At 34.1% G+C, this 26404-nt stretch overlaps 2 protein-coding genes across 2 annotated transcripts in view; both read right to left on the bottom strand.

Moving 5' to 3' along the window:
* Window positions 1-11649, bottom strand: part of LOC110022338 (guanosine nucleotide diphosphate dissociation inhibitor 2-like) — a 40514-nt gene extending 28865 nt beyond the window's left edge. Inside the window, exons 1-5 of the mRNA XM_020721213.1 lie at window positions 11445-11649; window positions 10306-10368; window positions 9649-9732; window positions 2834-2941; window positions 2560-2732 (exon numbers count right to left, since the gene is read on the bottom strand). Coding sequence (XP_020576872.1) covers window positions 2560-2732; window positions 2834-2941; window positions 9649-9732; window positions 10306-10368; window positions 11445-11531 — 515 coding nt within the window. The 5' untranslated portion in view covers window positions 11532-11649. The remainder of the gene's footprint in view (window positions 1-2559; window positions 2733-2833; window positions 2942-9648; window positions 9733-10305; window positions 10369-11444) is intronic.
* A 13955-nt stretch (window positions 11650-25604) lies between these two features.
* Window positions 25605-26404, bottom strand: part of LOC110022355 — a 16447-nt gene continuing 15647 nt past the window's right edge. Inside the window, exon 3 of the mRNA XM_020721239.1 lies at window positions 25605-25780. Coding sequence (XP_020576898.1) covers window positions 25775-25780 — 6 coding nt within the window. The 3' untranslated portion in view covers window positions 25605-25774. The remainder of the gene's footprint in view (window positions 25781-26404) is intronic.

Genomic DNA, 26404 nt, shown 5'->3' with positions numbered 1-26404 from the left:
GGGGGGGGCAGGGTTTTTTTTTTTTTTTTTTTTTTTTGAACAGTTGTTCGATCGGAGGAGAAGCAAGCGGGGTCTGCAGGGGAGGAGCAGAGCTTCTTCGGTGCGGGAGATCGGGATCGAGCTTCTTCGACGCGGGGAAGAGGCGAGCAGGCGAGGGCGTCAAGTGGGGTCTGCGGCTCCTTCGGTGCGGGAGACGGGATCGAGCAGAGGGAGCGGGGGAGGGTCGAATTCGGGATCGAGCAGATTTGTTTCGATCGGGATCGAGGGAGGCGGGCGAAGGAGCAGGCGCGAGGAGGGCGAGCGAGAGAGAGGAGCTGTCGAGCGCAAAGGGAGAGCGGGATCGAGTAGGAGAAGGCTGTCGAGCGAAGGTAAATGAGTAGGAGCTCGGGAGAGGCAAATGAGGAAGATCCGAAGGAAGAAGGCGATCCTTCCTTTAGAATTGGAGCGGGGGAGCCGTTACTCGAGAGCAATTGGGGGGGAAATAAATTATTTCCAAATGCAAAGAGGATTAAATGGAAATAATTTTAATTAACGCAGCATTTAAATAATTTATTTAAATTTTGAAATTTGAATTTCAAATTCAGGTGAGCTAGTGCCTAGCCCGTGTTCAGCCCGAGTCCAGCCTGAATCGAACCCAAGTCGGACCTGGGTTGAGCCCGGGCTCGCGCACCGCTAAAAAAAATGCATCGATATCCGTGTTAGTCGCTCGCGCGATAAACCATAACAATGCGGGTGTCCTTTTTAGCTAAAGTTGACGTTCCGGACGCGTCGGCGTGGTCCGTTTCATCATCCGGGATCGTCCGGAAGAGTTCGTCGATGGGCAAGTCGATTCAAGTCAAAGTCGTGTGTGGTGCAGTAAGTGCATGAATTGCGGCGTTCACGAGTAATCGAGTCACAAAGGGTTCACCTAAGGTTGTTTGATCCTATAGGAACTCATTTTCGGGCTCTCTACATGTTGGTCCTTAGCCCTTGCAACTAAAGGTTGAGTGCTTGGAACCACTCATGCGAGTTCTTCACAAAAATGAGTCAAGAAGTGGCTTTGAGTTTTTGAGTCAAGAAGTAGCTTGAAGTTCTACGGGAGGTGGGCTCCATTGCTAGTCCACTAGAATGGTCAATAAGAACTCCTAAAGCTAGATCCTAGGTTCTAAGAGTAGAAGACTAAGACCTCACTAAAAATGAGGTCAACAATGTCACACACTTGTCTAATGAAATTAACAACTATCCGAAATCCTACTTTATGTTGACATGGAAGAAAATCTTCCCTTCATCCTCCTTTACTTTGGGCATGATTACCTTAAGTTTGTCGTTCATCTCCACCAGATCACATACGGTTCCCTCAAAGTTGATTTTTGATTGTTTAATTTGCTTTAATTTATAATATATTGTGTTGGTATCTACCTAATACAACTAGTGAAGAAAAAAATTTTATTTCACTTCAACAGGACATAAACCTAGTAAACCATCTTTCTCTAAAATTACTGAGTGAGAGAGAAAGCAACATGTGGAACGATGGGTCACAATATTTAGCAATGGGTATATCACTTTAACAAATTAAAAAAAGACAATTGTGTCCATTAAGCCATGAGATTGAACAAAGAGGCATGTCTTCTCTTTAAAATTAAAGAAAATAAACAATTACATTCTATAAGTAGGGTTGGACATATGCTCTTGAGCTTTTATAAGCCATTCCAAAACACATATAGTACATTTTAGAAATTCCTATAAGCAGCGAATAAATTGTGCCCTTGAATATGAGATTAACCCATTGTTAAAACCCAATAGTTAATCTATAATTAATTGTACATGAGTAGATTTATGTTGAAAGTTTAAGTATCATTATTTAACCTCAAGTAATCGGCTATTAAGAAACCTATCATACTCTTTCAAATATCTTAATCTCAGTATCATGATTGATTTGTTCTATCAATTATAAGAACTAAAATTCCTTACTTATAAGCAATAAATATACATATTCAACACTCAATTGTACTTTGATAGCCCTTTATATCATTAAATTTAAAATATTATTCTAAAATTCAAGAACCGGACACTTATCCACTTAATTGTTAGATATATGTTAAGCTTCCCTTAGGATTATATGGAACATGAATAAAGAACAAAATTAATTAAATACCATGAAAAGGCATGTCAACTCATTTTACGAAAAGATGAAAATTTCCTTTTAAATCAAATATTGAAAGTTATTATAAAATTCTTTGAAAGGAATATTTAAAGAAAGTGTCAATGATTTCTAAGAGATCATAGGCTTGGCACAAATACAGCAAACGATCTATAAAAGACAGCCACTACGAGTCTGTGTGCAAAATTTTAGAATTTAAAATATGTTTGACCTAGTATAAATGATAATCAATAAGAAATTCAACATGAATGGCTTACATAAAATATATTACAAATACAAATAATCTCAATAATAGCCATAACAGGAATGCAAACATAGAAAATGATACGAAGGAAGTGTAGCATGAATTAACATGGAAATTGTCGATATAACTTTCCAATGTCCAATAAATAATTACTAGAAAAAGATCAGAGGCATACGCAATCAGTTCTCTCGCCGTAACTCTTGTTAGGTCTAATCCTTCGTGTGTTTTTGGATTATTTTCTTCATATTCCTGCACATACATGAAAAATTTTCTTGCTCTGCGTTTTTCAAACAAACCCATTAGCGGAGACTTCAGTGCCTCCATGTCAGTTGCAGGAACCTTGTGAACCTACACAAACGAAGAAAAGAAGTGTCAAAGCAGGAAAAATATGATGAGAAAGCATGTATGGTAAACATAAACCAATATGCAACTAGTTAAAAAGGGGTTACCTTTCCTTTGTTATAGACATAGCTCCCATCTACTGCTTTAAAAGACAAATACTTCGTAACATCTGTGTGTATGAGTACACGAACTAAAGTGCCATTTGCCATCATGAACTAAACATAAGAACATAAAATAATTTCACAATTTCTTCTAAGATAAAGGTGTACAATTGGTTCATATAGTTTATAAAGCAGCAGAGTAGAAAAAATGCAAGTATGCTGATAGTAAGCAGTGTTATACAGATGTAAGGGGTTTAGAGTCGAACAAAAAAGCAGTACAATAAAAGAATTAAAAAAATGTAATCAAATATGCTTCGAGTTTCCGAGTAACCCACCGTATATGCCGTACTTCTGTTGATCGGATTCACCCAAAACAGATGGCTTGAGCAGCAATCATGTTCAAAAAATCCAAAGAGAAACTTACTATTCTTTCTATGACAAATAGAATAGGAACATTTACATGCATACCACTCAATTCCTATATATTTACATATCTAACCGACAGACTTTAATTTTTACATACACGCCACCTTACCAATGTATGAAGAGGTGTATTCCACTTTTTAAAAGTTTAAAAAATGTATTTTTGATGTGATATGAAAGACTTGGATGGCATAAAAGTAAAAAAGTAAAGTTCAGATATGTAAATATATATATTGTAATAGGGTGCTATCTATGTAACTGCCCTAATAGAATAATGAATGAGTCAAGATGCTCCAAAACGACAACTGAACAGTGACACGCCTCGTTTGGCTTATAGTTAAAGGGAAAACCACAGAAGTATATAGCTAGTATTTAATTAAAAAAAAAGCCATATGAAACCAAGAAGAAAGTTTGCATGGATCAACTTTTATAAAAAACATATACCCAAGAAATGTTGGAAATGTTAACATTTCACAACATGCTTTTCACTCATTATACTAGACAAATGGGCTCAAATATGTTGAAACTGAAATAGGATGCTAAAACCAGCAGACACTTCACAATAGAAAACATTATCTTATCAACCTTACTTCTGTATAATAAAATAAGAACTTAAAAGAACCTGAATTTCTCAAAATAAAATCAACATAAATCTGGCCATTCATTTGGAAAAGCAATCTCAAGTGCCTTTATACAGATTCATACTACTCTGAATGCTTATAAAAAATTTAAGACACTTCGGGTGCGTTTGGGGCAGCTTATTGTTGTGTTTGGCGTTTTAAAAACGCCCATCTGCTTGGTTCGCGCGTGCCTTCGACGGTTTGAAAATGGGGTTTAGGAAGCAGACCGCGGGATCGACCCCGCGTCCCGCTTCAAAGAGTTGAGTCTGATCAGGAATTACCTTCCGTGCCTTTCTTCTCAGCATACCGCCTCTCAAGCTAATCCGCCCTTCAGATTTTTCGATCAAGTTGCGGTGATGTCTGGCACGAACATGGAGCGTGGCGGTGGATCCAAAAACGGAAAGCGGCGGAGTGGTGGAGTCGGCTGCCTGAACGAAGTGTTGGCAGTGAAGCCGTCTCCATTCAAATCCCACCCTTCGAATGCTTCTCTGATGCTTCTTCCATCTACCCACTGTTCGATGCTTATTGTCAAATGCTCGTCGGCGGTGGGATGTGTGCTTACTATTCCGCCTTTTCTCTGGATATTCCGCCGGAGATTCCTCCTGAAATGTCTTGCAAAGTGGAGTTGCCCGCTTCTGCAGCGGTGATTGATGCTCCGACAGTTGAGTCAGAGCGGAGGAAGAAGAAGGTAGAGGGCATGAGGGCATGCTTCGATCTAATGGCGGAGAGGCGAAGACGCAAAAGGCTTAATGATCGACTCTCTATGATTCGATCTGTTGGTTCCTAAGATCAGCAAGGTATTTATTGCGACAACCTCAATTTCATTTTCTCAAAAAAAAAAGTAACTTCATTTTGAAGTTCTTTATTGGCTTAATGATCAACAAAGCTTGAGGTTGAAGCACACATACATTGGCTAGGTATTACAATAACATATGCAAAATAACAAAAGTAAAATGTTGATCAAGGCAAGGGATTTCATTTTATTCAATTGGGTCTCTTGTGATTCCACTTGTATAAATTGTCAGTAGAGCGTATCTTTGCTTTATATATACCCGACCAATTCTAGCTATCATCCTCTTCTACCATGCACATTTCTTGCTCTAACCTATTGTGTTAGTTGCGCGTAGCTTTGCTTTATATATTGAGGACAACTTCATCTTTTTTCTTTACTATTTTGCATTAGTTTTTTGCTTCTACAGTATCGAATATATTGTCAAGATAATTATGTTACAATAACATTACTTAACAGGGGCAAAATTGTCATTTATCCACAAACAACTGCAAACCAGTTGTTTTCAAACAACTGTCCCAAACAATCAGCCAGCTTATCCAGATAAACTGCTAATCAGCAGGATAAGCTGCTTATCTGAATAAGTTGGATAAGCTGCATCCGCCCCAAACATACCCTTCGTGTTAATTTCAGAAATAAACACCACAATTGCTCATTTGGATGATTGAAATTAGAAAGCATGTTTTGAAAAATGGTGAATAAATTGGATTTCATCATTTGGTTGGATGTATCTAAAAATAAATATCGATAAAATTATAAGAAAACCTTCAAAATCTATTAAAAGTGATAGTTTTCTTTTCTAAACAAAAAAGTTGAAAATAAAAACATCACCCTTTAGAAGATTTTTTCCTATAAAATTCTTTTTAGTGAAATAATCATTGTTGTGTCCTTCTAAGAAAAAGTGTCTTATCCAATATTGTTAATTTAAGAAAAAGGGGCAGAGTTGTAACTATGAGCGATCCTATCATTAAAGGTACGAACGTTTTAGATAACTCGGGTCTATTGTTCAAAAAGATGGTGATATAGATGGGGATGTTATTAATAGAATTCAAGTTGGTTGGTTGAAGTGGAGGAATGCATCGAAACGATTGTGTGATAGAAAAGTACTGGTTAAACTGAAAGGAAAAATTTATAAGATGGTGGTGAGACCTGCAATGCTCTATGACACAGAATGTTGGCCTTTAAGAGAGAAGCATAAAACAAAGTTAAGTGTTGTTGAGATGAGAATGCTTGGGTGGATGAGTGGCTTGACAATTAGAGACAAAATGTGAAATGAATATATCTATGATAGGGTTGGAGCAGCTCCAGTGGCAGACAAGATTAAAGAGAGTTGTTTGTTACGCCGCTCATGGGAACAGTCCAGGAGGGACCGGTAAAATGCTTCCCCACCAGCCCGCCAAACCAAAAGGCGGGTCTATCCTGCGCGAACCAAGAGGCGGGGCGGCGCTCTGTCGTAGGAGAAGAAGGCAAAGAAAGGTCAGGTCCATGAGAGACTTAATTACATACTCAAGGAGGATAAATTAAAAGGGGTTTGGAGGAAAAGTAGAAAATGAAAGTTTTCAAAGGGTCGTGGGAGGATTCTTTAAGAGGGAAAAATCTAGGATTTGTTTTCGTTTATATGTTATTTTGTGATTGTTGTATTTTCTTCTTTTGGGTGTTGTTCCTAGCGACGTCTAGATTGTGGGAGAGCTGATCTATCTCTCGAAAGTAGATCATCTTTTGTATCTTGCTTGTTTTTCCTTTGATTGTTGTAAGAGCAGCCCTGTAAGAGCAGCCCTTATGTTGTAAGAGCAGCCCTTATCTGTTTTTTTCCACCTATCTATTGTGATTTCATCATGGTTTGTTCGCTGATTTTGATGCCAAGGCGTATTATAGTCTTAGATGGTTTGGTCACATTAAATGTCGATGATCTGATGATCTGATTAGGAGAGTAGATGTTTTAGATGCGATTGAGGTTAAGAAAGGCAAGCTAAACCTAAAAGACTTGGGTATATTGTATAAAAAAATGATCTTAATCTATTAGAAGTAAATGAAAATATGACGCTCAATAGGATGCAGCTCAATAGGATGCAATGGAGAAAAAGGATTCATGTGGCCAACCCCACTTAGTGGGATAAAGGCTTGTTCTTGTTGTTGCTTTTGAGTGACGACAATTTCATAAAATTAGAGGAAGGAAGAATTCATTAGAATTTTTAAATTAGTTGCAAGTATCAATTTGACAATATCCTAAGCCACCAATTTTGCTATAATTAAACTGCTGGTCTAAATAAGCAGTTTACAAAGCAATAACATTTGGCTATCTCATGAACTTGAATACATGCTTGCACGTGCTTCTCTCTCGACCTTACATGAATTGCAAACGCATGAATTGCTACGGTAGTCAAATAAACTACAATAAAAATTTCCCAGAAATGCAACCTTATCAAATAAAACAATTGGCTAGAATACATTCTTCAATTCCAAATAATGATTTCACAGGGATATGTAAATGCACAAAAAAGACATTTTTACAAAGTAAATGCACATGAATCAGCATGCATGTTGCATATATATAAATACAAGGGAGTATCCTAATGTAAAATTCCATTGTCAATTTCCTTTTCATTGTTGGTTAAAGAAAAAAATGTAGCTAAAAGTACCTTGTAACATAATTTAAAATATTTACAGGTTTTAAGTTCAGCTGGTTTTAAGAATGCATCTTCTTGGAATGAACAGAACAAAAAAAAAAGATCAACCTAAGCATAAAGTTAAATGATGCCAAATAGTTTATATGAAGCTTTTAAATAGAGATGGTTTAGGCTGATTGAATGAAACAGAGTGATTTTTCCTCCACAATAACCAACGCCACTTTCCAACATTCATTAAATATTAGTGCTGGAATAATAAAATGTCTTAAAAACAGAGTATAATTAAGCCACATATGGAAGCTTGGTTAACCGCAAAAAATCCATTTCATAATCAATAAATAGTAGATGAAAGTAAAGATCCACAATTGCTGATCATTTTCCACTTGGAAATAACAAAAATTGCAATTTGATGAAGACAATAGATCTAAAATGTCAGTGATAGCGACACCACCATCCCTCATTAGACTTCAAGGAAGACTACTAATATTGACTATCAAAGCCCTTGAGTCCCAAAATTTCAGTTGTCAATGTTAGCAACATAAATCGATCAGCTAAAATGTGCTTAATTTGAGTAATTGAAGGCATCCAAAGCACCATAAATCACCAAATAGTAAATTTGCCAAGTAGTTCTTCTTATGTTATTCCATAGTTAAAATGAAGGATGCCGGTAAACCAGCCCTCAAACTTAAATTGGCCCAAGTTATCATATAATGGAAACTGTTGAGTCAACTCAACACATTTCCTTGTTTCTTCATGTCAACAAGGTTCTAGCTCAAGAAAGATTGCCAACATTTATCCATAATCAGAATCCTTAACTCTGTCAAATGCAAAAATTGTAAATCTGGCTCATTTTTTGATATCTTGGGTCCGTTGTCCAAAGCGATAGAATGTAATTTTAGTAGTAATAACTCTAGTGACAGAAGTGTGACTTTGGGTGATCAAATTATTAACAGGTGTGAACGATTTAGATATCTTGGGTCCGTTGTCCAAAGTGATGGTGATATAGATGGGGATGTTAATAGTAGAATTCAAGTTGGTTGGTTGAAGTGGAGGAATGCTTTGGGCCTTTTGTGTGATAGAAAAGTACCGCTAAGACTGAAAGGAAAATTTTATAAGACGGTGATGAGACCTGCAATGCTCTATGGTGCTGAATGTTGGCCTTTAAAAGAGAAGCATAATAATAAGTTAAGTGTTGCCGAGATGAGAATGATTAGGTGGATGAGTGGCTTTATACTTAGAGACAAAATGCGGAATGAATATATTCGTGATAGGGTTGGTGTAGCTCCTGTGACAGACAAAATTAGAGAAAGTCGTCTTAGATGGTTTGGTCATATTAAACGTCGACCATTAGATGATCCGATTAGGAGAGTAGATGTTTTAAATTCGACTTGTGTTAAGAAAGGCAGAGGTAGACCTAGGAAGACTTGGGCTTATTGTATTAAAAATGATCTTAATTTACTAGAACTAAATGAAAATATGACACTAAATAGGACGCAATGGAGAAAAAGGATTCATGTAGCCGACCCCACGTAGTGGGATTAAGGCTTTGTTGTTGTTGTTGTTGTTGTTGTTGGCTCATTTTTTGATAAACATTTGGGCTGGACTGAATTCTGTTCTACTAAAGCTTCTAAAAATGGAGAACAACTGTAACATGCCTGATTGTTTTTAAAAGGGATGTAACATTCCTGATTGTTTTTAAAGTTAAAAATGGAGAACAATTTTAAATCCCTAAAAGCAGAAAAGCAGTACAAGATGGGTCAAACTTTTGTTCTCCTGAAGATCTTACAGGTGGTTCTTTTTTCTTTTTTTTTATTTCTGTTTTTTCAAAGTTAGCCGTATCAACCAAACTCAAAGGGCTGATAAAAATGTTAAAGTCATAAAACAATGTTTCTGATGAATACCATAGGTAAGTAGTATTAGAATAACATGGCATTGACGCCAAAGTGGATCCTCACGAGATTATCACCTAAATGCAAACACAGTAGTTTTAACTTATCCTGCCTTTTGGATGAATCAATAAATTTTCACTAAAAAAACATTTTTTCCAAGAAAAATATAATAGAGGTAGAGTTAGGCAAAAAAGATTTATCAAGTCCCATAATCATGAAAAAAACTATACTGGTTATGAAATAGTTATTAGGAGATTTAAGACTTTTTCTTCTATTTGAAAAGCAATGGCAATGTCACATGAGTTACAGTTCAATAGGATGTGGCAGTTGGTTTACCGCACTTTAGCTAAAATATAATAAGATTAAAATTAGGTATCTAATGAAATCAAAATTAGCAAAAGCTTCATGTCTTTCTATGACCTTAAAAAATCTTTGCCAATATAGCAGTAAGAATACAAAGAAAGAAGGGCACCTTTGGGATCATGTCAACATTGTAATCTCTACTAGGACCTAGGCTTGTTGGCGGTTTGTCACTTCCTCTAAACCTTTTCCACAACTGCAACAAAAAGTAACAAAAAAAGGTAAATTTACACCATTGGGTGGAAAAAACCTAATTATCATAAGCATGAAAAATGTAAATGTGACAGCACAAAAAAAAAGAGAATTTGCTTTATATGACAAACATTAGTTTCAAACACTTAGGCATGTAGGCAAGTACTAGCAGAGGCATGGCACTCTTTGTACTAAGAATGTCAGGTGTTCTAACTAAGCAGCAGCTAGTTGTGCATTGCCAATAATTTCGGTAGATAATAAGATCCAATCATGTAGTAAGACTGTAGGATCTCATGCCTCTGCAACATAAACAATAGTAGAAAAGGAATTTACAAGCATATTACTGAATTGTTATGCGTTTGCATATCTGGCACATAATTTTTACATTTGCAAAGTTAAGACCCTAATCTTCAAATAATGTCAAATATATCATTAATATTAACTTATCTAAAATGAAAATGTAAAATACACATTCCCATCAATTTATTTTAATGTCACTTAGATGATATTAGATATGAAAATACATAAGCAATCAATGATATGTATGTAAATCTCCCAAGTCGAAAATGCTGCTTACTTGAATGAGATTAAGTGAAGATGACTCCCCACCATAGTAATCATTCCGATCCATGTGCAGAACCTATTGTAATTATGAAATATAGATGAATAAAATATCTTCAGCAGGTACACAATAATGCAACGAAACACTCTGTCCTGATGCAAAAAGCAAAAGTCTAACACTAGTAGCACCAATCACTTCGATAAAAAGAAAAGAATAAAGAAAATGAAGGTTAAGGAACAAAAAATTGAGAGACTGAACCCCCAAACGAAGTATGAAAGCTGGCGCACACAAGAAAAAGCTCTAACTGAAAGTGAAGCCACAAAAAAAATAATAAAAGAAAAAAAAAACCTTTTCTTTTGATCAATTTAACAGAATCACAAGCATGTACTGTTAAATTTGACTGATTCGTACGTGTTGGAAGTCGTAACTATCAACAACAAAGGAGTCTACAAGCCAAACTAAAAGTCACAACAAAAAGTAATGTGTGTGTGTGTGTGTGTGTGAGAGAGAGAGAGAGAGAGAGAGAGAGAGAGAGAGAGAGAGAGAGAGAGAGAGAGAGAGAGAGAGAGAGAGAGAGAGAGAGAGAGAGAGAGAGAGAGAGAGAGAGAGAGAGAGAGAGAGGATAATAAGCCTTGCGTTGAGAGCAGTAGTACAAAACTCTTGCAAAGCATAATTCAACGGAAAATGCCAACAACAATTCCATGTCAACCCCTCATAAAGAATTTAAGGCATAATCACTGTGCAGCGCAACGGCCACCTTTAATATTCAAAACAGACAGCAATAACACTGATCGAAAACCATAACCTACATCAGATCCGTATCAATAAATGCATAATCATGCCGAACTTCCAACATTACAGAGCCGATTCAACTACAAATTTTTACTATTTAAAACACCAATCATAAACCAAAAGAAATACATCGGAAGCAGTTAAGCTCGTCCAATTCAGCGTAAACCAGCCCTCACTTCCAATTAAAAACGATCGCACCGACAATAAGACGGTAAAAATAGACAGCAAGAACTTTAGATCGACAAATTCAGCAAAAAAACCATTCATTTCTCCCGATTAAAAATGATCGCACCGCAGATTTCCGATTCAATAAAAGAAATATAGATCAAACGAGAGATCAGCAGCGAATAGAACAGGAAAACCTTGAGGCCATCAACGGAGAGCAGGCCACTAAGGATGCACTCTTTCAGTCCGGTTCCGAGCACTATCACATCGTATTCTTCATCCATGGCGACGTACGGGTAAGAGGGAGGAGAGAGTGAGAAAAAGAATCAGAGAGGCAGCTCGTGGAAGTAAAGATGTTTTGGTCGCCTGCGCGATTGGAAAAGCCCGAAGAACAGGGCTTCATTTATCATTACTGTTATTAAAAAGAAGATTTAATAGAAAAACAAATGGGAAGTAAATAATTACTCATTAGCCCCTCATATCTATATCTAATCGAAACATAATTTATTTTTAATTTAATGAATTTCATATGTAAAATGCCAATTTAATTAGTTCACATAAATAAATAAAGATCCAAATTCACTAAAATAAATAAGGGGCATTTACATACTTACCATTCATTTTCTCTGTATTTACATATATAACACCTTTTTTTTTTTTTTACAATTATATCCATATCGCCGTAATCGTGCATATCACATAAGAATATCAATATTTTAACTTTTAAAAATAAATACATATGTTTAAGCATAAACGATATATATATAGTAAAGTATGTAATAAATAAGAAATCGAATTAAGATGGTTGGTCTAGAAAACATTTGTATAGACAAAATGCAATTTTTATAATTATTTTTTTATCTCATTGAGAGCAATTTTGTGATATGAATGACTAATTAAATGGAGGTGTATGAAGGCCATATGAATTCCAGGAAGTACTTATCTAATTGGACAAATTATATAAATTTGGATGCATTTTAGGATGATCAAACACCCACAAAGACTTGCTTGCGGTAAGATCTTTCCTAAATGGTTAGTTTGGTGTTCCCATAACTAGTTGGTAGGGTGGCAAAGGCCATTACAGCTTTCTTAATGTCTGAATGGTTCATATTGGATGGAGGAGATGAATGTCAGGACCAATCCAAAATAATAAAGAAAAAAAAAAGGAGTAACAATGTAGCAGTTGGAACTCTCGCCCATCGAGATATTGTTCACCTTCTCCTAAAGGCCTAACAGTTTTGTCTCATTAGTGTAACTTCAAAGGAGCTCGCCCATCATAGGAGTGTTCCCATGCAAGCACACTTAACATTGAAGTTTTTGATGAAATATCACCATTTTACTTAAAGCTTCATTCTACTTAAGGGGATTCACAATCTCCCACACTTAAGTAGCCGACGTCCTCATCAATTTTCTTACCTCAGATCCACCAAGCATATATGATTATAGAGGTGGCCCATATAATTCAAGAAGTGGCTCTTATGATGCAGTACTTTGTTTTGTATGACAACCAGTTCTCATATTCACATTGGTGTAATACAATGTACCATTTCTAACAAGCCGAATTCTCACCCATCGAGATATTGTTCGCTTTGATCTAGAGGCCTCACAGTTTTGTCCCATTGGTGTAACTTCCCGAGGGGTCACCAATCCAAGGATTCGTCCCATGCACACACACTTAACTTTGGAGTTTTTTATGAAATTCCAGCATTATACCAAAAGACTCCTTAAAGTTTAGAATTTCAGCTTCATCTCCCACCCATCGACATACTATCCTCCTTAGCCTAAATGCCTCATGATTTTGTCCCATTGTTGTAGCTTCTTAGGATGTCACCATCCTAAGTGTGCTTAATTGTAAATACACTTGAGTTTGGAGCTTTTGCTAAAATTTTATTATTACACCAAAAAGTGTCTAGATGTTTAAGAGTTTAAATTTTTTTCTACTTAAGGGGTTTCATAAACAACTAAATAAATGTCATTAAGGATCAGTCATCAGAGCATGAACTTTTATAATGTGGCCAAAATCTTACGATTATCAAGACCAGAATAGATAATTGGGAGGTAATTAGATTACAACTATTATTTATGAATAACTAGAGAATTTAAATCTATGTTTTTTATTTATCTATCTATATTTGAAAACAATGACAACACAATAAAACATAAAAAAAAAAATCTAAATCAAATGTAAAATAAAATACCTTGCTCTTGTGTGCCTCATCAACCATACATTGTTTTTGTTTGCTCATTTAAGCATTAATTATTTAATTAAGTGATAATAATGAGCTATCAAAATAACATAGTAGAACAATTGTGGTTCTTTAATTTAAACCATGAAAGTAATTATATCATTCATTGAACCTATGAATATCAAAATATGGCTATAAAGATTATCAAATCTTTAAAACAATACATTGTTGTATAATCATCATTCATCAAGTTTATTTTTTTTATTTGAGTGTCTGATATATTTATCATAACTTATTAATTTTTTTTCCAATATGATTCTATTTAGATGACTGAAAAAAGAAAAGCTTTATTATATGTAAAATTGTGAAAAAAAAAATAAACCAAATCCAAAAATGATTTATGGAATTGTTGTGCTTAAAAAGTTTACAATAGCAGAGTAAAATATTTATGTCACAAAAATATTTCCCTAGTTAAGCATGAATCTATGCGTGCCAGTAGCTTAAATTAATTCAATTTCCAACTAATGCCAATAAATTATGAAACTAAGAAATTCTATTACTTTTCAAAATATTCTAAATATATATTCAAACTTTAAATAAATAAATGAGGCATTCGAAGAAAAGAGAGGAAAATAAGAAAAACAACATGATAAACTAATAACAAACATTCTAACTAATTGGTATATGTCATTTATATTATAATGTTATATATATGTTATTTATATCAATTGGGGCAAATAAGTGATTTGAAAGGATTTTATTTGTAAATATCCATGTATATTTTCTTTTTCTATATGTATAAAGAGGAGGGAGGTGGACTTGATTGCGGCTTCTTGGTTGAAAGAAATTATGAGAGGCTTTGGGTTTTCTGCATAGAGTTTTCTTTTGACATTGATCATTTCCAAGTCCCAACATACTTATTCTGAATCATTTGAATGGTTTGCTTGTTTCTTCCTTTTATTTAGTACTTTTTTGTCCTTAACCTTTTGTGCAGTTGTGCTGAAAGAAATGAAGAATATATGTATAGAAATTAAAAATTGATATGGCGTGTGCTGCTTATGTGTGAAGTATCTGGTTCATAGTGTGTATGCTGTAATATCTGCTTATATTAGTTTCAGAGTATTTTTCAGCCTGCATATAAGAGAAATATGAAACTTAAATATTATTGTTTTTTTCAGTTTTGCATCAATGCTAAAAGTTTTCAAAGCATACAATCAAGTTTTGTGATTATTGACATTTCTTATTTACATTCTCGAGTATATTTAGAAGGTTGAGTGTATAATCATGTTTTCAATTCATGATAATGAAAGATCTCACTGCTTCGATATCTATGTATTACATTTATTGCCGGTTGCCTAATAGTTTAGTATTAGAGCATTTTGTATCTTTAAAAAATTTATAAAGAAGTTAGTTTTAGAGTTTAATATAGAAATGTATGATGGCAAGAATGATTTTAAGTTTGAAAAATAAAAATTTAAGTGATATGGATTCACGAAGGGGTAGAAAAAGCTTTGTTATTTGAATCAAAATTATCATAAACAATATCTGATAAAAAAGGTGAAATTCAGAGAAATATTTTATAACTCGATCTTCTTTTGTTTACGTGATTAAGTCTTCAGAATGGTATCTCATGTTATAATTATATATAAAGTTAGAAGAATTATAAGTACAAAAGACTCTTCCTAACAGAATATACTTTAAAGGAGAAATCCTTTGGTTATAAGGTGGATGAGTGGTTGACGAAGCGATTCGATTCCGCATCTCGAAGTCCTTTCGGCGACGAAGGCGATAATATTTTTTGCTTCGGCGGGTGAAGGCGGCAATCTTTTGCTTCGGTAGGCGAATCTCCGGCTCGAGCAAACTCATCGTCCTTCATCTCTAAAATGTTTGAAGTCACGTCTAGGACAAGCCAGCCTCTTAAGCCATCTCAGTCAGAACCTTAGAGAAATTCATCTGAAAACCATCTCGTTCATATCACTGCAGTCCACTAAATAGTGATAATTTTCTTCGATTGTCACAATCTTTTTGCATGTATCTCCGAGGAAGAGAAAGGATTGGCTATATCATAGGTGATACTAAACAGTCTGACATGAATGACATAACATATATCATTTGGGATGTAGAAAACTTAATGGTAATGACTTAGTTGGTCAATTCCATGACTAAAGAGATAAGTGCATATGTGTTACTCTACAACCATGGAATTATGGGACAATGTTTCATAAATGTACTCTGATATTGGAAATCAATCCCAAGTTTATGAGTTGAACCTACGACTTCGAGAAATTTGCTAAGGTGAGGATTTTGTGACAAAGTATTTCAATTCTCTTAAGCGGATTTGGTGGGACCTAGACTTATTCAACGATCATGAGTGGAAATCAAACGATGACGCCAACTAGTACAAGAAGATAGTGGGTACTGGTCGAATCTTCAAATTTATTGCAGGTATAAACGTTGAATATAATGAGGTATGTGGCCGAATAATTGGAAGAAATCCCCTGCCTCCAATTGGTGAAGTTTTTGCAGAGGTAAGGCAGAGTGAAGTTTTTGCAGAGGTAAGGAGAGCAGAGTCAGAGACATGTGATGTTGGGAAAGAAGACTGTAGGTTCAACTGAGTCAGTGGAAGGATCACTTTTGGCTATTCCTGAAGCTCAAATAAGCAGGAAAACTTCTCACAACCAGGATGTAGAAGACAAAAACAACCTGCATTGTGACTACTGTGGAAAGCCACGACATACTCGCGAAAAATGCTAGAAATTGCATGGTAAACCACCTAATGGTGGTAAGGGAAAAAAAGCTGGTGAACATAACACACCTACCACAAATGAGGTTGAGTCATCTTCACTTAGTAAAGAGCGATTAAATCATATTCTTAAATTGTTGAAATCTTGCTCATTATCTAATGCTCATACCGGTTCTATAGCACAAACAGGTAGTAATCCTTGGATCAATGATTCAGGAGCCTCTGATCATATGACAAGCTGTTATCAATTATTTGATTCATATTATCCATATTCCGGTTCCGAAAAAAATCAAAATTGCTGATGACAGTTTTTCACCTATTGCAGAAAAAGGAAATATTAAAATTTCAGAAAAAATCTCTTTGAAATCTTTCTTACTTCTTACATGTTCCAAAACTTACCTTCTTTCTGTTAGCAAATTGTCTAAAGATTCTGATTATTTCATTTTTTCTCTCCTTCTGATTGTGTTTTTCAGGACCGGAACTCGGGGAAGATGATTGGAACTGCTAGAGAAATAAATGGGTTGTACTACTGTGATGGAACTGGTTCTGCGAATAAAACAGCTCATGGATTAGGTAGTACAAGTTCAAGCTTTGACTATGATCAAGTTATGTTATGACATAAAAGATTAAGGCATCCTAGCTTTCCATATCTCAAATCATTATTTCCTAAACTATTTAAAAATATTGATTTTTCAAAATGTCATTGTGAAACGTGTATTTTATCTAAAAGTCATCATGTTTCGTTTCCAATAAAACCATATTTTGTTTCAAAATCATTTTATTTGGTGCATAGTGATGTTTAGGGCCATCTAAAGTTAACACACTTTCTGGAAAAAAATGGTTTGTAACATTTATTGATGATCACACACAAGTTTGTTGGGTGTATTTATTGGAAAAGAAATTTGAAGTTGAACAACGATTTAAAGATTTTTTTTCACATGATTGAAAATCAATTTCAAACAAAAATTGACATTCTAAGAACGGATGATAGGACTAAATATTTCAACAAATATTTAAGAACATTTATTTTGAAAAATTTATTCTACATCAATACACTTGTCGTGACACACCACAATAAAATGGTATTGTTGAAAGGAAAAAATAAACATTTAGTCGAAGTTACCAGGGTACTTATGTTTTCCATGAATGTTCCAAAATATCTTTGGGGTAATGCACTCCTTACCTCCTATTATTTAATAAACATAATGTCATCTTGAGTTTTGAAATTCAAAGAACCTTTACAAGTCTTAAAAAATTATTTTTTCACATTTAGGATAACAACTGATCCCCCTTTAAAAGTTTTTTGATGTGTTTACTATGTGCACGACCCAAATGTGTTTCGCTCAAAATTTAATCTCAAAGCTGAAAAATGTGTTTTTATTGGGTATTCTTCCAATAAACGTGGGTACAAATTTTTTAATCCTGTAAAAAAGAAATTTTTTAAGAGCATGGTTGTCAAGTTTATCGAGGATCACCCGTTTTTTTCAAAATAACTTTCTTCAGGGGGAGAACTTAGTTGAAGAAAATAATTTTTGGGAAACTTTACCCATTTTTTTAACTAATTATGATATGAAAACTAAAGTCAGCACTACTAATCCTATTTTGTCAGATGCTACCTTATCAGAGACAGGGGGAGAAGTACTTCCAAATGATCGTAATCCTCAACATAAGCTGCAAGTTTATGCTAGGAAGAAATTTCATAAAGTTACTACAGCCCCAGTTATTCCTCAACAGATGTTCAATAACTCAGAGTAACCTTCCCTCTACTTTCACTCATTCTGATCTTGATCTTCCAATTGCTTCCAGAAAAGGAATCTGGACAAGCACGAAACATCCTATCACACAATACTTGTCATATAAAAAACTATCAAAAAATCATCAAGCATTTGTATGTAGGATTTCTAATATGCTTGTTCCAAGAACTATTCAGAAAGCATTAGGTGAACCGAGTTGGAAAATAGTTGTGATAGAAGAAATAAATGCTCTTAAAAGAAATAACACTTGGGCAGTCATTGATCTACCTAAAGACAAAAAGACGGTTGGGTGCAAATGGTGCAAATGGGTGTTCAGGTGTTCATGGTGAAGTTTAAAGCTGATGGAAGTGTGGAGAGATACAAAACAAGACTAGTAGCAAAAGTATTTACTCAAACTCATGGTATTGATTGCCAAGAGACTTTTGCTCCTGTTATTAAAATTAACTCTATTAAAGTACTTCTTTCTCTTGCAGTTAACTTCAACTGACCACTTCATCAATTTGATGTTAAAAATGTGTTTATAAATGAAGAATTGCGAGAAGAAGTATATATGGACCTACCACCCAGATTTAAGGAAAAATTTGGAAAAGGTGAAGTATGCAAACTAAAAAGTCATTGCACGGGTTAAAGCAGTCTCCTAGAGCTTGGTTTGACTGTTTTGGTGATGTTATCAAGAGACATGGATTCTCTCAGAACCAAGCTGATCACACACTTTTTTTTCAAACATTACATAAAAGGTAAAGTAGTCATTGTGATTGTGTATGTAGATGACATAATCATGACAAGGGATGATCCTCTGGAGATTAGCAACTTGAAGAGGAAACTTGAAGCCGAATTTGATATTAAGGACTTGTGAAAATTTGAAGAGGAAACTTGAAGCCGAATTTGATATTAAGGACTTGTGAAAGTTGAAATATTTCCTTGGAATGGAGTTTGCAAAATCCAAAGAGGGAATTTTTGTCAATCAACGCAAGTATGTACTTGATTTACTCAAAGAAACAAGAATAACAGGTTGCAAGACAGCAGATACGCCAATTAAACCAAATATAAAATTAAAAACAACAGCAGCTAATGAGGTAATGGACAAAGCACGCTATCAAAGATTGGTATGGCGACTAATCTATTTGGCTCGCACTCGACCTGACATAGTCTTTTGAAGTGAGTGTTATGAGTCAATTCATGCATTCACTTGGACCTACTCACTTCGAAACTGTATTCCGAATTTTGAGATATCTCAAAAGAACTCCTGGAAAAGGACTTTTGTTAAAAAAGGGAGAATATCTTATAATAGAGGCCTACTCAGATGCAGATTGGGCAGGAGATGTAAATGATAGAAAATCCAGATCAGGTTATTGTACTTTTGTAGGCGGAAATCTGGTTATGTGGAAAAGTAAAAAATAAAGTGTGGTAGTAAGCACTAGTGCTGAAACAGAATTCCGCTTGGTGGCACATGGACTCAGTGAAGTATTACGGATAAAAAGACTCATGGAAGAGTTGAAGATTCATATACCTGCACCTATTAAAATTTACTGTGACAACAAGACTGCAATCTCTATAGCTCATAATCCAGTTCTATTTGACAGAACAAAACATGTAGAAGTTGACATTTCATCAAGGAGAAGATAGATAGTGGTGTGATATGTATGTCCTACATACCTATTGCTAACCAAACAACAAATATTCTAACAAAAAGCATTTCCAAAGTACAACACGAGAATCTATTTAGCAAGATTGCCATGAGTAAGATCTTCATGCCAGCTTGACGGGGAGTATTGAAAGATCTCGTAAATAATGATGATTATATTTCATATTTGTTATAACTCTATATTTAGAGGGTTATAAATTGTAAGAGGAATCTTAGGAATCTATGTTTATTTTTTTCTCTAATTAGAGGGATTAGCTGCCTCTTATATTTGTTATTATTCATTTCCTTACCTATTGTATTCTGTTTTTATTACTTTCCTTATCAGTAAGTCCAGTAATGAGTATTTATACCCCTCTTTGCATCAATAAGAATAAACTTTCTTATATTTTTTCACAGTTTTTCATAGTTAATTATGATAGTTTTGATGTTCTAACTGTTAGTGATCATCATAATTCAAATGAACAGATTTATTGATTCCGGCTGCACTTATCATGTGAATCATGTTTGAGAGTGATTTACAAATTATATATGAAATTCTAAATGAAGGATAAGTTCTATTATTCAACAACAAAGCATGCAATGTTATTGGTATTTGATATATTATAATTAAGATGCATGATTGTCAAGTGAGAATTTAAAAAATGTGAGGTATGTTCCAATTTAAAAAGGAACTCTAATTTCTTTTAAGACATTGGAAGACACTGAATATGTTTGTAGATCCGAAGGAGGTTTGTCTAAACTTTTCTATATTTAGATACGGTTAGATGTTTGCTTTACGATTCTGGTTTCTCTAAATTTTTCTAGGTGAAGCTCTATGTATTGCATGTTATTTACTAAAAATAGCTTCATATAGTGTTATAAAAGATTTTAAAACTCCTAAAAAATCATGGACATGAAAACAATCAAATATGAATCATTTTAGAGTTGTTGGTTGTAATGCTCAATCTCATCAGAAAAAATGGGATATTAGAACCTAGATTAACAAAGTCTGTTTTTCATGGTTATCTCAAATGTGCTAAGAGATAAGATTGAGAGATTGTTAGCTTTCTTTGAGATTGATCATTCCCAAGTTTTAACATACCTTGGTGTGAATCACCTATACAATTTGCTAGTTTCTTTCCTTTATTTTCTACTTCTTTGTTCTTAGCCTTTTGTGCTAAAAGAAACGTATGTCTCTACATAGAGATTAAGATTCATATGAAGCATGCTGCTTATATGTGAGTTTTAGGTTCATAGTGTATATGTTGTAATCTCTATATTTCTTTTTGGATCTTGGAGTTGATCAATTTCTCTTTGCTTCAAGAACTCTGAAATCAATTGTTAAATCTATAGTATCTCTCCCTTATATGCTTATTAAAAGGATTGACATCGAGATTGCCCCCATGGACATGGAGTTTATGATTTAATTAGTAATCTTATTTCTTTTATATATATATATATATATACATATACATATACGTATACATGTATATACATATACATATACGTATACATGTATATACATATACATATACGTATACATGTATATACATATACATATACGTATACATGTATATACATATACATATACGTATACATGTATATACATATACATATACGTATACATATTTATTGCTCTTTTCCTAACAGATAATGCCAACAAGTTGGATGATACACGAATTCTATTAAAACTAGAGAACTGACTTACAACCAGTTGTATGTAAAAAACAGCTGAATTTTCCTTGTATTATGAATAACATTTGATCACAAATTAAGCAACAATCTGAGGATCTAGACATATAGAAATGAAGAAGAAGAAGAAATGAACCCGATTTCTACAAATCATCTGTAATAAAATTTTGCAGACCACTGATCAACTTCTTTTCAAAGAAAAAAAAAATCTATAACACTCGCAACAGCTTTCATAAACTCTGTTTTCCACAACTAATTTCACAGATAGCCAACAAACCTTTTAAAATTTTTTCACAAGTAAGAAGAAACATCCCTCATTTTGGAAGGCATGAATGCCAGAATCAAAAGAACAAGCAGAATCCCAATAGGAAGAAGCAGCAGCATGATCGGAGGTGGTGGCAATGGAGGCAGTATAAGAGGAAGAAGAAGCAAAGACGCAGTGAGACATGCGAGCAACAAGAAGGATTCCACACTGAAACAGCCCAAAGTCAAAGATTTCGTATTCGTGACCTGAGGGATAGTAGACTTCCTCGGCACTATAAGCCTTCTTCGTCCCGACAATGGCGGCTTCATTCCTTTGCTTTCCATCAAGCTGCTGCTGTGCTTTCTAATGCTGAATAAACCTCCAAATCTCAACTCTATATTCAGCTCCTCAAAATTCATTTAATGGAGAGAATCTCCACTATATGCAGAACAGGCAATGCACTCCGATACTTTGAAATCAGGGAAAAAGAATCCCTTTTTATTTAAAATCAAAAGAAGAGTTGTTGCAGACGTCTATGAAGGATCTGGAGCTGCACAAAATCAAAACTTTTTTTTTATTAGAGCAGCCGTTAGAAGCCATAAATCAAACATAACCATATGCGGCACGAGAGAAATCGAGAGCACAGATCCTCTCTACAGATTATGCCAAAAAAAAAAAAAAAAAAAAAAACTTTTTTTTTAACATCAAATAAATTAAAAACTTTACTTCCAAATCCTCAAATAACTACAGAAATTTTGTCATCTCTTTTCCCAGCCGCGCGTCTGAATCTACTCACAGACATAGAACTCAACACAAAAATTCCAGAAAAGGATCTAAGAACATCAAGAAAGCAATAAAAATACCTGTTTTGTTCAGCTCCAGCTCAGAATGGGTTGAGAAGAAGGCAAAGGGGAGAAGCAATGGAGAGTTTTATAAAGAAAAGAGAAGAATGTGTTGATGCATCAGCCTTGAGAGAAAAGGGAAGAAGGAGAATGAGGTTGAAAGACTTTGCTTTCCTTTTTAGTTTAAATTTGGTGGTTTACAGAGCGGATGGGGATCTGTTCTTCGGGAAATCGAAAGTGGGCGGATTCATTGTATTGTAATTAATGATTAATGCTTTTTTCTGTCTTTCTGGAGCGGTAAGCGGCTGGAGGGATGAAAGCCACACGATTCAAAATGATTCATCTTTTATAAATGTATTAAGGGGGGGATTTCAATATTACGTACGGCAGTCAAAAGATCTGAATTTTGCACGTGTCTCTGGCTTACAATTAAAACTAATTTGGCGCTGTTATGGTGAGGCTGTATTGGGTTAATGGTGTTTATGTGCTTATAATACACCAATGGTCGGCTACTGGGCTGCTTTTATTATAAATGGCTGAAAGTAATTTCAGTAATATGTAAAAGTAGGCTTTTAGCGAGCTTGTTTCAAGTCCAGTCGGGCTCAAAATCACTACGAATGAGTTGTACCAATAAATTCAGTAAATCGGCTCGTGACATATTAACTCGATTTAAAATTGAAATTGAAATTGAAATGAGCTAGTTTATTTTGATCTATTCTAACTCGAAATAAACTCAATCCGGCTCGAAATCGAAACAAGATGACTCAACAGCTCTAAATTGGCTCGTAGCTCGTTATATTTGATTCTAGTTTGCATTTTATATAACTTTTACAAATAAAAAATAATTTGAGGAGATAGAGCTAGTTCAAGTCTATTCATGCATGACTCAAAATCAGCTAAAAAAATTCGAACTGAAATTTTGGCTCATAGCTCGTCTTGTTTCTCGATCCAAAATTTTTTCATTGCGCTCAATGTTATTTCCAAGATGATTGAATTAGATTTTGCTTTCTAAATGAAGTGTAATTTAAAATAACTTTCATAGATGATAGATTTTTAAGACTTGAAAAAACCAAATGAGTAAAACAATAAAACAAAAAATCATATGGCTGAATTCCTGATATCATCGCTTGCCTAATCAGTTGAACGTAGACCAGAACAATTGAACCAAATTTAGATAATGGGAGTTGGCAACTTGACATTCCCTTTGGAAATATTAGTACTTTTATTAACCAATATTATATATTTAATTTCCTAAAGTTTGGTTTACTTTGCAAATTATAACAAGTTTCTTTGAAAGCGTTTAAACGTATTTCTTCAAGTTTTTGCAGCAAAATGAGATGTTAGTAAATTATTGCAAAATGCAATCGCCGTATTTATTAGTATTGAATTTTGTTGTGTGCCGGGAAATTAATGGCCGTAGAGTGATAATTTGAAAAATAAGGGTTAAAACGCTACATCAAATAGCATTGTCTGTGCACAATGTACAAAACATTTCAAAGGTTTGAAGAAAGTTGTCGTATTATTAGATTATGAATAGTCATTGCCAAAAGTTTTTTTCGTATATGTAATGAGGGGTTATATGCTGCACCATTTTGAAGATGCTTCATTTCACTATATTCAAAGCAATTTGTTGCATAATATTCATGGTGCTTTGTTGCACGATATTTTGGATACTTTGTTGTATAGTATTCAGGAATATCTTTCTACACAGCTGAGTTCGCCGACGGTGGCTGATGGGCATGGACAATTGTGGTCGGCGACTACAGAGAACAAAAAATTATCGTTGGGTCTTCATTACAGAACAACACTGTAATTTGATCTCTCGCATTAACTGAAGATAGTGAGTCTATTTATAAGCTCCAAAGGAAGACATTTTGGTCATTCTACTATTAACTTTCATAATCACCCGATTGAACGGGTCATGTTGATTTGGTTACATCATAGAGGTGTTTTTTTATGATGTAAAAGGCTTAATGACCTCAGAATCGAGTGATATTGAGATCATTGGATTTCTCTGATAAAATTTGGAGTTTATTTGACTATCCGATTAACTATTTAAAACCTCCAAATGTGGTTCAATAATTTGATATTGGTAGGATTGGGCTCAGTCGAAACTTATGTTGGCATCATTGGGTTGATCATGTCGAGATAGTCAATTTGACTATAAGCTTTCTGAAATAGGAGCTATGAATGCTTTTTCATTGGGCTGTTTACATACATCGCACTCGAAACATTGCTTTTTACAAATTTAGCACCCATGTTCATCTATTTTTAAAATTTTCAGCTAAATATCAAAATTCATGATAAAACTCCAACTCATATATTTTATTTTTATCAAATTCTCACTCACTGGATTGATCGTGACATGCTTAAATACATCAAACTCAGTTTGGTAAGTTGCTCGTGAGCTGAGATTGACCAGCAAATAAGCCAAGCTCAAGTCAACACCAACTCAACTCGTAAGCTCTTGAGACTACTCATTAAAAAAAATTGCATTAATATAACACATACTCAAAATATATTAAATTTCAAGATTTTATCTTTAAATTAACATAATTATTTTCTTAAAAAAAAATTTCATATTTTAATATAAAATAATTTCTTAATATTTGTCTCCCAATTAATTATTTCATTTACGTTTTTGCCATAACACACATTTAAATTATTATTATTATTATTACCTATTTTATAATAAATAAGCTAGCAAGTGAGCTCGACCTAACCCCGAGCTCCATTAATTTAGTTAAGTTTAAGCTCAAGCTGAGGGTGGCTCACACCTAACTGAAGCTTCATCGCAGAAATAAGAACTCTTAGGACAGTAAATTTGGCCATTTGGGGGCTTGAATTAGGAATGGTGACAAGTTTGCATGGTAAGTTTGATTATTGTTGAAGGAGAAAGGTGATGAAACTTTTCCCAGGATAAATATTTAGTATGGATCAGAGAATAGTTTTGAAGTTTTTGGATGTTTTTGGTATTAGCCCTGCCATAAGTAATAAGATAATGGGAAATTTACATCATACCCCACAATTCTTATGTATCTAACACCTAACATTTGATATTTATATTTATAACATTTATTTATAAACTTTGGTCTTATTAATCTACGGATGAAAATACTTATTTTTTATTTTTAAAAAATTAATAATAATAATATTTTGATGTGACATTAAGGATTTGTGTTGTGTGTATATAAATAAGAATTTTTATATATTAAACATGTAAATGCATAAGAAGTACAGGGTACATATGTAAATGCCCTGAGATAATTTTCTGCTTAAATATGGTTTTGGCCTAATTTTATAACCTATTAATCTCAAAATATAAATTTAACAGCTCTAAAGTAAAATCCAACATAATCAAATTTAGTAAAAAAATATTCTGATACATAATTTTTTTTCTACCATTTTTGGTGGCTAATTGCATAGCCCAAGCCGCATCTTTTTATTCCTGTAAATATAATCAGGAAATCGTGAAGTCAATAAGTTGTTTTTGAAAAAATTAACATAAAAGAAATTATGTGGAGGACAAAATAGCAGAATCAGAATTTAAGTAAGTTTTAATTAGCCCATGCAATTAAAAACAATAAATCTACGAGTAATAAAATTTTAATTAACAAATCATATATTTTATTCATTTCAAACTTAAAAAAACAAATAAATAGCCGAAGGTTATGATACGAGCTCGTAGCTACCCTCATGCTCCTAACCACTCGATTCCGCGCTGGAAGACAGATGCACTTTGACAAGCTCGAACCCATGACCACAGGAGACCTAGAACTAACTTTATAGATGTCAATTAAAGAGTCATAATAAACGACACTATTCATTTCAAAATTAAGCTAATAACTTTATAGAAGAATTCCAACTAATACCCCGACCCACAAATTCTCCTAACCATATCATCACCGCAGACTTCAATGCAATAATGTTGATATATAACGGGCTTAAATTAATTGATTGGCGACATAGTGGGCTGAAAACTTAATGATCAGTGGGCCTATTAGTGCCTAGTATTACTAGTTCTTATAAATGTCACAATCTGCTACAATATTTCATTTCTCTATCCTGCTGA

This window comes from Phalaenopsis equestris, unplaced genomic scaffold (assembly GCF_001263595.1).
Source record: "Phalaenopsis equestris unplaced genomic scaffold, ASM126359v1 Scaffold000186, whole genome shotgun sequence".
Classification (NCBI taxonomy): Eukaryota; Viridiplantae; Streptophyta; class Magnoliopsida; order Asparagales; family Orchidaceae; genus Phalaenopsis; species Phalaenopsis equestris.
This window is presented reverse-complemented; position numbering and strand designations above follow the sequence as displayed.